Here is a 12,605-nt window from a genome sequence, read left to right on the forward strand (position 1 = left end):
ACAAATAATATTTTCCAAACCAAGGTACATTTTCATTTTCAATAAAATAAAAGATTTGGCCTACTAGCGCCGGTAGAAGTGTTTTATCCGCGGTACACCGGTGTCGAGAGAGAAGTTACCTTACAGAGCTAAGGCCCTGGCAATTCTTCTCTAAAAGAGGTAGCTTGAAAAACCAGTAAACGGAGTTAACAAATCGCGGGCAATCGTAACGTGGGTTATTCGTAAGCGCGCTATCTTATACGAGCAATCTAACACAGCCGAGGCGCTAAATTAGGGATTTCAACACGTATTCCCTAATATGGATGAAGTTACAACACTCATCGTCTCCGAGCGCGGCGTGGAAGGTGATAACACGAGGATCGCCGCGAAATCCGAGCTGATCGGCCGGTCGGCGAGCTTCACCTAGCGCCGCTGGCCGCCCGCCGCAAATTGGGGCTATTTGTCTGAAGGGCGAAAGGGACGGCGCTGAGTTTTACGTTTCACAAGCGAGATAAAAGCAGTCATCGATGGACTCGAAAAAAGGCCGCGGACAGAAACGGTGGAAACCGCCGGACGAGATCAAGATTGCGAAGACAGGGACAAACATCGAAATTCGTGTTTTCCGAAGCGACGACATCAAAGGGAAATCCCCCGCGTTCGTTTGTAGATGCGAATCAAACTGGGTTGCCGCTTACAAAGCCATTAAACGCTCGGATTTAAGCGATAAGGAACGGATTAAATTTAATCTTTCCGCGTAAAATCATAAGTGTATAATATCCCCTTCCGAGATAAGTATTATTTCCTTGAAACTCGTGTCTTCGATGGGAAAAGATGATAAATAAGTGGATATCTCGGATGAGAAGCCGTAAAGTGGTGTACACAGCCGCGGTTTGAAAACTGACGCGAACCTGCGCAGGTACATGTTTCATTTTTACGTTCTAGAGTTACAGTATAAACTTCTGATAAATTGCATAATTTTACCGTTTTGAAAGCTAAAAACTTAAAAATCCTTACATAAAATTACAAAATAAAAACTGACCTAGATTATTTACAATGTCTTTAACTTTTAAACAAATTTGCCCAAATTAAAGCCCAAATAACAATTGTAAAAATCTACTGCTTTACAGCCCTTAGGAAAATATCTTAATCAAATATAAATCAAAATATGCCCAAATTTCAAAGAATAAATAAAAATAGTTTAGACTAAGAAAATTTTTATCAAAAATTAATTGTAAAACAACTTGTTTGTGCCAGAAGAAAATTTGAATAAATGATTAAAACTCAAATTAAATTTAGATTAAACCTTTTAAAGATGTAAATTTGTCAAATTCGGCTTAAAGAAATGCAAAAGTATTAACTGAAGATAAACTAAACAGAATAATGTAGAAATTTCGGATAGAGACAAGAGGCATTATTTGTGAGACACAACGCGAATAATGAGTGATTAGTCTGAATAGCAGTCTGCTATGACGAGGTATCTGGGTTACAACGTCAACAAGAAGCGAGCGAAGGTCGGTTTTCCCGCGTACGTCGAACCTCTTTCCAAAGACGCGTAACTCATTATTATCCGCGCGCGAAACAACGATAAAATGATAATAAGACCATAAGTTATCTTTAATGGTCCGAGCTTACGTAATAATAAAAAATGAAAAATTCAACGTATAAATATGTCTTTCTTCATTATCAAAGTTACGCTATGAACGAAAAAACCCGTTTATACCGACGCCTTCCCCGCGATTTATGAAACCGATGTTGTCGTAAAACCCGAAATACCGAAACAAAACAAAAAATAAATTAGGCGTATATTGCCGTAAGGATAAAAATATAAACTAAAATAAAGGAATATGTGGGACGGATCGAGATGACGTTGAAACGGAAGGAAGGGAAGGCGGTACAGTTTGTAACTGTAGATATAAGGCCGGCATCCTTTTCCATTCGAAGAGAGGGACGGAATCAAATGAGGGAAATCAAATCCCGGGGAGGGTAGGGGGGAGGGACGAGGGGGGCGGGAAATCATAGGCGACGCGAAAGTCAGGGAGCGTGCGAGGGCCGCGCGGGGAGTGGAAAATGGCCGAGCGCAGGGGGCGGGCGCGCGCGCTCCGAGTCGGACGTCGTTGCCATGACAACCGGGCCCGTTAGCGGCGGAGAAGCGACGCCACCGAGATCTAACCAATGATGGAGGCTCGCGGGCGTCGGCAGCCGCGCTTTTCCAACGCCTCAAAAATGATTATGTCGCCGTGAATCAGGCGCGTTAAAGAGAATAAGCCTCGTTAGGCCGACGTACCACCGCCGCTCGCCCTAGCGGCCTCTACGAGAATTAAACCGTATATACGGTACAGCCGTATTACAGCGGCGTCGATATACGCCGGTGTTTATTATAGCACGTAGAGAGGAGAGAGAGAGACGGAACGGGGAAAAAATTATTTTCGGGCTGTTCGAGACGCCCCTAACGGCGGGACGCGAATTCGCGAACGGCATGCGCGCCGAGAAAAGAGACTTCGCGAGCTCCTTCCGAGAAAGTCTGCCTCTTAAGAAACTAGTCCAAGAATATTAGGAGCAAGATGGCTATGACTTTGCCCACCAACGCGACTACCCAGTTCAAAAGTTACGAGTTGAATCGCTAGAGTATACCTCGAAAGCGAATCCGTCTGTAGGAAAAGTCCGTTCGTCTGTCCCGGGACTGTGGCGAATAAGTAGTTTATCGTCGGGGAAACGTCGCGACTGATGTCCGTCGGCGAAACGTTGCTCGGCTGCGGAGGCCCGGTGGCGTTTTCGTTCGCGGCGCGGTCTGGATCGCGGTCGTCGCGGGGAGCAGCGACGTCTTAGAGTCGCGACGGACAGCACGGACGCCGCCATTGCGGCCTCTTTCGCGTCGGGTTTCTCGCGTCAGCAGCCGACGGCCCATTACCAGCGACAGATGATCGTGGGACATATGAGCGATAACCAGCTATCGTCTTTGAACAGTTTGTTGCCGCCGTCGGTGGCCAGCACGACGTGCGCCGCCGCCGCCGCCGGAGTGGTCAGCCCCGCGTCGCCCGGGGCCATGCTGCCCTCCTTCGGGTTCACCCAGGAGCAAGTGGCGTGCGTCTGCGAGGTCCTTCAACAATCGGGAAACATCGAGAGGCTGGGCAGGTTCCTGTGGTCCCTGCCCGCTTGCGAGCACTTGCAGAAAAACGAAAGTGTCCTCAAGGCCAAGGCCATGGTCGCCTTCCACCGAGGGAACTTCAAGGAACTGTACCGGATCTTGGAGAGTCACAACTTCTCACCGGCCTCCCATCCTAAATTGCAAGCCTTGTGGCTCAAAGCTCACTACATCGAAGCGGAAAGGTTGCGCGGCAGGCCTCTGGGCGCCGTCGGGAAGTACCGCATCAGGCGGAAGTTCCCTCTGCCCAGGACCATTTGGGACGGGGAAGAGACCAGTTACTGCTTCAAAGAGAAATCCCGGAACGTTCTGCGAGAGTGGTACGCTCACAACCCATACCCTTCGCCGCGCGAAAAGAGAGAACTGGCCGAAGCCACGGGGCTCACCACCACGCAGGTCAGCAATTGGTTCAAGAACAGAAGACAACGCGACAGAGCGGCCGAGGCCAAAGACAGGTAGGAACGATTGTCACGTATATTCCTTAATTATTAGTACCCTTATAGTGTCCTACTATTCCATTAGATAGTTATTTTAAACCACGGTTAAAGATAAATAAAAGATTCTAAAAAGACGAATTTCAATTACTCTTTATCATAACGTGTAAAATCGACCCAAAGCGACTTTTAAGTATTAGAAGTAACCAAGAATGGTTCAATCTGTTACGTAATAATTTTGATATCACGATACTTCTGCTAACTGCTTAGTGGTTTGTAATATGTTAAATAAATAAATAAATAAATAAATAACTCGAATACTAGCCCATTACAAAGCAGTTATTTCAGAAACGAAACCAGTATATGAACGGAAAATTTGCTATGCTAAGGAATATTTATAAAATATTGTAACAGTTTTTGTCAAAAAAGAGCTGACCCGGGGTCTGTAACAATAAATAACGAGATATGTAGGTTATATACCCGCGCACGACCCGCGCATAAACGGTAACATTCATAAACACCAGGGTTTTACGCGAGGGGTTGGACACTTACCATTATTTTGTACGGGATTTCGGGATTTCGTAGAGATTTTGGCGATTTTATCATTATTTCTGAAGTGATTTTGGGATTTAAATGTTAATTTACCACAGAGAGAGTTAAAAGATTTTGCGATTTTAGACAAAGTGTACGGGATTTTGGTAAATGTCCGACCCCTCGGTTTTACGTAATATGTCCTTGAACATACGTGGTACTTTTGACAAACAAGGGGTTTTACTACGGGGCCATAAAAATTCGCCAGCACACGTTGCTTCCATTTTAAAATTCTGCCAAAATCTGGCTCCGTTTTCGGGAACCCTACCCTCGCGAGCTGGGTTGTAAAAAAAGCCAATTAGGCCTATCCCCGAAAATTGAAAGCTACTGGTTTTGAAAATACGTAATGTAGACACACTCGCGGAGAGGTACCAACACGTTGTCACAGGGGTGGCCTGGCGCGTTTTATTGATTTTAGCAGCGAGGTAGAGATAGGGTGGGTGGAATAGACGCGTATAACACGCTTCGCGCGGGCCAATTACCCCCAATTTGACGTTTTCTACCGGCGATGTATCCCCCGAGAGGTCAAGTTAAACCTCGGCGCTGTAGGCCAAACTCTCCATATTACGCAAGAATGGATCCGCCTCCCCTCGCCAGAGAGATGTCTTTTGTCCCGACTTTCCTTTTGAAGGCAATTTGGCCGCCCAAAGTGAGAAAGACCCAGCGTGATTCTCAAACGCGGATAAACGCTCTCCAGCAAGATACGGGATCCGCAACGGTTCTAGTATAAGCCCTAAAATGATAAAATGCCGAAAGCATCATTTTCGTTCTGTATAGATAAAATTAGAAAATCTTATTTTTTAAATTAAAGAATTTTAAACGTTGGGTTTCTTAGCGCGATCATTTACAATTTTTGAAATATTGCTACATTCCAAAAATATAATTTTAATTACATTTCTACGAAAATGTACCTGTATATAGAAACTAATTGGTGTACTAAATTAAGATATTGTTGTAACATGATGAAAATTACATTATTTATATTTTGATTTACTGATTTCTAAATATTGGAAGTTTATATATTTTTCTATTTCACGATTCAATTCGCCCTTGAGAAAACTCGTTAAATAAATTTTAGCTTGTATACTAATACCTAAGTGGCCAATTTTATTCTTGATTCACAACAATCTCGCTTTACTCAATCAAGTAAGCAAAAATTGGCATTTAAATTTATTTGAAGAAATCAAAAGTTTTCGGTCCTTTGTAGGATTAGTTGCTAAGTATTGAAAAACAGTATTGGTACTATTTTAAACGATTCCAACGTCTATTTCATTTAGAGTAAAAAAATCTTTAATTTTAAATTGACGTTATAATATTTTATCACGACCTTGAGTGAACAGTATATACAGAAATTGTAAGGTGGTTCTTAAATGAAATAAAAAATTGCAGAACTAAATACAAAATTTATCAGTACATAATGGAAAAAGATTTTCGGCAATAAGGGATTCGTTAGGGTTTTTGTTCAGGTAGGTCAAGTATAAGAGGGACCCCTATATTTATTTTTTGGGGTCTATTTTTTATTAACTATAGCTAGCACAATATGGCGATTCGTACTAAAAATTTCAAATGATCTGCTCCCTGCCCTAGCTTTCTGTAGCATTTAAAGGAATTTAAATCTAAATTTTTTGGTCTCCCTGGTAGGGTTTAAAGACCCTTTATAACTTTAAGGTAGACCATGGCCTACCTTGCCAACCCCTTGGTGCCGCCACTGGTTGTGTTTTCATTTTCTAGGTTAAGTGTTTACTCAAGGCCAGACAGCTACTTCCAAAAGTATCCTCACAATATATTTACCAGTTTACAAATATTTCCAATTAGCGTAATATATAGACTAAGGGCACTTTAATTAATTCTAAATTTATTACAAACGAACTAAACATGAGATAAAATTAGCTTTGAATTGAAGAATCCCTTTTCGGGGCCCCTTCAAGTTGGTTGTGGGCCCCTTTCTCGTCGGGCCGTACTTGCGGGGAAACAAACAATTAGAGTTGGAGAGTTTACTCAAAAAGATTGAGTAAAACTTGTTGAGGTTAACGGTAATAGTTAGTGTAGGGAGCTGTTGGCTCGATCGTGTGGCATGCAGGGCTTGCCACCACCCTCCTACGCCATCTGAATTAAAGGCTTCAAAAGTCGCTTGATGACTTAGGCCTAAGGTGGTGCCTTGGGTATTAGCCTAGCTGATTATGATTATGATTACGATTATGATTATGATTGATAGCTGCTTCCAAAAGTAAATTTGCTTATGGTAATACCCTCTCTATATATTTATTAAATATTAAATTTAATTTAAATAAGCTAAATCAGATTTAGATGCGATAAAACAACTATATAAAAAATAAAATTAACTAAACGTAGAAATTTCAAGACTGTTCTAATCCGCTATTTCACATAATTCTCAGCAGGCGCTACATTTAAAGAAGGCGGCTATATTATATATATATTTATTTATTATTGTAGTTAACTTTGCTTAGGTTTATAATGTACCGAGCCTAAAACTTCTATTAAAACCCTAAAAACTGGAAAGCAAAATGAGGCCATCTAGTCTTATTAGAACCATTTAAAAACTAATAATTTTCCACGATATTACGTGTAATTTATAAAGGGCGAATCGAAAATACCCGCAAAGGACACGTTAACCAACCCCCAAAATTAATTAGACTCTATAAAATACATCTTTGGAAGCGCAATGTATGCGCGTGTAAATTTGATAGCTTAAACGGGGACCTGTATTCATTTCACGAACTCGGATCCGAGGCGAGCGTAGACTTCATAAAGAAAAAGGCAAAATAGGCGCTATATCGCGTTAGAAAAGGGGCGTTTCTGGACCCCTCGAGAATCGGGAGTTTGGCGAAAAGAGGTACGAACGCGTGCCTTTTTAAGGCATTCCTCGCAGCGCGTATGGTTTCCAAAGAGGGGTGGGGGTGTAGCCACGGGGTCAAGGGCGTAGGTGTCCTCCCAAAAACAGATTTATACGGGGATCATATCGCTTGATACCGAAGTAAACGGACCGCGACTTATAGCCAGGGTAACCGGGTTGTTTATCCGTAAGTAAGGAGGGAGGTACGACTTACTCGGAATCGTCTCGAGTTGAGGTGGCAGCTACCGCCTTTCACCCCGTAAAGGAAGAGAATGGGTGGTTGATTAAAATCAGCCTTCTCGGCCTTTTGTAAAAGAACACCGGTCTTTAAGAAGATGGCGGTAATGAAAAGGGAGAACGTGGTTAAGGATGGATGCCGGAACTCTTTATAGATGATGCGTGCCTCGCCGGCTAAAAATAATGACTGCCAGCCCGCGAGAAATAATGAAAATAATACAAAAGACGAAAGAGAGAGATCGTGGTACCGCCTCCTTAAAGTCTTATTTAACGCCATCCGCGCCGTAGAGCCATTAACTATCTTCGCCAGGCCACGATCGGACTCGCGACTCTCAGGATGCAGTTTTGGTCTGAGGGTGTTAAAGCGAAACGCGATTTCACTCATTTTAATACGATAGCTAAGATAATGAACGTGATAGGATGGATTTACGCGTTTTAATTAATTAACTCTGCCAATGGGAATGAGGACAGATGGTGGGCCAAAAAGAGGTGAGAAAAAAGCCCCAGGTGTTGGAAGTTCAAATTATACAGTTTCCCGTTTTAGATAAAAACAGATTGTGTCAAAGTTACCAACACACTGTTTCGTACGAAATAGGGTTTATTCCCAAATTTAGAGATAATTCGGCCAATGATAGCTCTTTGGATAAGTGTCAGTCATTTTTTTCCCTATAGGGGTATAGGGGTATCAGTTTCCCCGTAGCGAGAGGAGAGTGTCAAGAACTTTTAGATTTGCTTCAACACCGACCATTTAGAATATTTTCCACCGGGCAGATGAAGTAGAGGGAATTTGAATTAAGAGGTTAGGCGTGTTAATCTACATTTAAAATTTTTAATTTTCTGTTATCGTTACTTACATTTTTTAAAATTAGGAAAATTTATTTATCTATGTATTTGCCGCATCTGCAAGTATTTAATATAACCTAACCAAACCTAATCTGAGTTAATCTAACACCGTTAAAATCGAGTTAGGCTACAAACGATTTAATTAAGCTAAAAAATTGGATTTCGAATTTTAAAAAGATAAAATCCGTGTTAAAATGTAGGTAGGTATAAGAGAAACGTATACCCCCAATGTCCACAACATTATCCTAATTTAGTTTTATTCCAGTATCTTTATTACCCAGTTATTTCTAAAATTCATACTTGGACAAACCCGACAAATAACCATCAATTTCGACATCGTTATAACAAGTTAGTTCTATACTGGTATGTATAATTATCCACAAATTGAACTTTCCTAAAATTCATACTTGGTTAAAACCCCACAAATTGCAACATAGTTATCCTAATATACTTCAATACCGTTATCAACAATTTAGCTACGAACTGGCTTTTTATAAAATTCATACTTAGGCCAAACCCAACAAAGCAGCTTCAATTGGAGTGGCGGAGTGGTTAGCACTTACGCCTCGCAGCAAGATTAGCCGGGTTCGATCCCAACTTGTGGCACTGGGTGAAAACTCGAAACAACCCCTTCTGCGTTGAGTTTGAAAGTTCGCTCCCCACTGGTTTAAGGGGTTTTTCCCCGAGCTCTTCGGTTTCCCTTTTCCACAAAAAATTGTTGACGTTAACGGTAATAGTGAGTGTAGGGAGCTGTTGCCGCCTCGCGTGGCTTGCAGGGCTTGCCACCACCATCCTACGTATTGTAACCCGGCCACCTGAATTAATGACTTCAAAAATAGCTTGATGACTTAGGCCTAAGGTGGTGCCAAGGGTATTAGCCTAGCTGATTATCATTGTTATTAATTTCAGCAATGTTATCCCAATTTAGTTCAATACCGATATCTATATTATACCCACGAACTGGGCTTAGCTAAATTCATACTTGGTCCAAAGTCGGCAATATCCTCCAAGTCCGAACGTGTTCCCCGCGGACGGCGTCTTCTGAATCTTTAAAAAGGTAACGAAACCCGCTCCATCCTCCAATTACCTACATCAAACCGGGAAGAATGATGGCCGCGGACTGTTTAACAAACTCCCGCGAGGCAAAGAGGATGAAATTTAAACCATATCTATTACCGTAATCGAATCCTGGCAGATAGCAACCAAGGAACACGCTACTATAGCCCTTATTGGCGAACTGGGCGGCTTCCCTGTACAAGAATTACCAAATTCGGATATCGTGGATCCATCAAAAGCCTCCCCACCCTTCGGTTTTAAGTTCTCTATATTTACATAAATACTTTCGCGGATCCACCAACCAAGAAAATTAGTAAAATTCTCTTTATTATTTAATCTGCGGGTTTCAGGATGGATGAACGTCGCGGAGTTCCTTATGGAACTTGGGCGGTCGGTAGAGTTCTGGGAAAAGGGCAGTTGGGTATAACAGTAATTGGCGTTGCATTCGCCAATGGAGGGGGAGGTATCCGGCGTGTTGACCAATTTTAGCCGCTTGGATCGTCTGGTCACGGATTGATCGCCACCGAACGCTTAAAAAGGAACTACATAGAATTATAAGAGCCATTATAGAATTATGGGCGGGTGGCTATTACAACGCCAAACACGATATCACGCGTTGTATAATTCTCATTGGTTGGTCTGGCGCGTTCGTTAATAGGAGTCTTTTCTCTTAGCGATACGACGATCGTGGACGGCTATTAAAAAGGCCTATTTCTCCACGTACAAACGAACAGGATACAATCTCACTTTTTGAAGAAAAAAAACCCCTAATAATCCGTTTCGTTTGTCGCGTTTTAATATTATCCTTTTTTGCGCGCGGGTTTCTCTCAGATTTATTTGAGTTAGAAACGAAATCGCGTGACTGCGGGGTAATTGAATTTCGGCGATTGCACATTTTTCTCTCAGTACGCAGTGTCGATTTCCGTTCAGCGCGGACTTATTTCGCGGACAAATGGATTTTCAACTTTTTACGTTCGGTCACTGCATATGGCTGTAGGGGGGTGAGCAGGCTTATAAATTAGCTTTATTCCGATGACGTATAACGGTCATTACTGGTTAAAGTGAATTGCTGGCTTTATACTTAATTTCGGTTTCCGTTTACGTACGTGAAAATTAATTGAGTTGTGGTCTACGAGTGGTTTCGTGCAAATTATATAAGCCTTAAAAATGTTTTATTAACGGTTATATTCAGGGCCGCTGAGAATTGGCCTGGGCCTCTAGAGAAACGTGAGAGACTGGTACAAACCCGGGGCCCCAACTTGCACGGGCCAGGATAATTTGTATCGTTTTTCCGCGACTATACCCTATATCAATTTTAACTACTTTTACCAATTTTATCCCCACAAATTGACTTGAAAAATCCCATTTCGTCGCCAGTTCATGAAGCCTGGGGCGCAGCCATTACCGGCTTCCACCCGCTTCCTTTACTTACAAGGAGACAAACATTTAGAGGGAATCCTTTAGAGGTTTTGTTTTAATGTTTTCATTAATATTAGATGGCGCCAATTAAGAATAAATACCCTTCTTCAAAAAGCAACTTCTAGTACTATTTTAAGCCTCTTACATTCTACGTATAATAATTTAATTATTCACTCGAAGATCTATTTGGTCCGAGTTTCGCGTTTCTGTCCGCTCGAAGTTTTTAAATTTCTTCAAATTTGTTTAGGATTTAGCTTTATTATCCTTTTTCATTATGGACTTATCTACTTATTCGCCAATTTTATCATCCTACGTATAACAACCCAAGTTCAGCTCGGGAGATTTTTAAAACATGATTTTTTTTCCAGCGGTATATATTTAGATAAATAAAATTTATTACGTTTCAGACTGCTAGCAATATTGGATATTTAAAAATTGACCTTAAATTGTGTTGTATTAAATTAACACTTAAATTTAACTTTTTCGTAACTAATTATAAACATTTTGTCAAAAAACGTTATTACCACGGATAATAAAGGGCGTTATAGTGGACTAAATAGGCTTACGAAACCTCACTCACTGGTTTAAGGGGTTTTTCCTCGAGTTCTTCAGTTTCCCCTTCCATAAAAACTTGTTGAGGTTAACGGTAATAGTTAGTGTAGGGAGCTGTTGGCTCGATCGCGTGGCATACAGGGCTTGCCACCACCCTCCTACGCGTTGTAACCCGGCCACCTGAATTAATGGCTTCAAAAGTCGCTTGATGACTTAGGCCTAAGGTGGTGCCAAGGGTATTAGCCTAGTTGATTATTATTATTATTATTGGTATTTTTTAATCGTCATAGGATAAAAGCAGATAAATCATAGTTGGCCTTTGGTTAAGTTAGGTTGCGTAGATTTTTTTTAAAACAATTGTAACTGCATTGACTAGATATTGAAAACAACAATTTAATTTGTCGAACACTTTTTTCAAACAAACCTAAATATTTTCATTTGTATGTATTTTTAGGCCTATCTTATAACAAATTATCTTTTTAAGACTAAATATAATATATTTTAGTAAAATAAATGCATACATTTTTGACATTAGTCAAATTTAAACAATTGTTGTTCCGAATCAACACCCGAATTTCGTTATTAAAATACCTACTACAAATTAATAAAGAAAAGTGTTTACGAAACCACCTCGCTGTTCAAATGTTATTCAAAGAGAGGTTATTAATAACTGCGGATAAAAACGCGTGTAATATAATATATGTATAAATAAACAGCGATTTTTAGACAACAATTATCGAAATCTGGGCATTTGCCAACTCTTGGGTCGTAAAATCGCGGGTGTACTCTGGGATAGTTCGACAGAACGTTTGCCAAACTGTTTAAATAGATAAAGTTGCCAAGGTGACGTATTATTATGACGTCTGTAAAAAGGCCTTTCTTACCGGAGTCAATTTCTTCCTCCTGACGCATCACGCTTTTTGACTCTCGCGCGCGCCGAAGAATGCGAACGTAATAGGCTCGCGGACGATATAGTTACAACAGCTGCCACCAGCGAAAAGAATGACGATTCCGGGATATAAAACGAACGGAGAAGAAACCATAAAAGCTCGCGACCATTTGAAGCCGTTTCTGATGACAGACTCGATTCCCGAAGCCGATAAAATGAACGCGACAAAAGCCACGTTTTAAATATTTAAGAGATGACAATTTAGTTGAGATAACATCGACATACGTTATTACGATATTGCGACTTAGCATAAAGACCGTCTCCATTTGTAGTGGTAATTTTAATCGTCATAGCAAAAGAAACCTCTTTCATTTCAAGCGTTAGACGCAATCTCGAGCGGTCGGACATTCAGAAAAATCGCGTACGCTCAGCGAAAAATCCACAGAAAAATGTGGCAAAGGTTTTGTATTTGTTAAAAAATTCATAAAATACTTGGAAAATCCTCAAATCCACAAAATCCATAGAATAAATCTACAAATCCACAAAATCCATAGAATAAATCTACAAATCCACAAAATCCATAGAATAAATCTACAAATCCACAAAATC

General features: G+C 41.0%; 1 protein-coding gene across 2 annotated transcripts in view; it reads left to right on the forward strand.

Moving 5' to 3' along the window:
- The first annotated feature begins 2,291 nt into the window (after positions 1-2,291).
- Positions 2,292-12,605, forward strand: part of LOC149936338 (uncharacterized) — a 32,712-nt gene continuing 22,398 nt past the window's right edge. For both annotated transcript variants that reach the window (XR_016472192.1, XM_090153005.1), the window contains exon 1: positions 2,292-3,576. Coding sequence is in view for 1 of the 2 variants with exons in the window: in XM_090153005.1 (XP_090009131.1) it covers positions 2,897-3,576 (680 nt within the window). In the remaining variant the exon portion in view is untranslated. The remainder of the gene's footprint in view (positions 3,577-12,605) is intronic.

Source organism: Leiobunum rupestre, chromosome 7 (genome assembly GCF_980474605.1).
Source record: "Leiobunum rupestre chromosome 7, qqLeiRupe1.1.hap1, whole genome shotgun sequence".
NCBI classification, from domain to species: domain Eukaryota; kingdom Metazoa; phylum Arthropoda; class Arachnida; order Opiliones; family Sclerosomatidae; genus Leiobunum; species Leiobunum rupestre.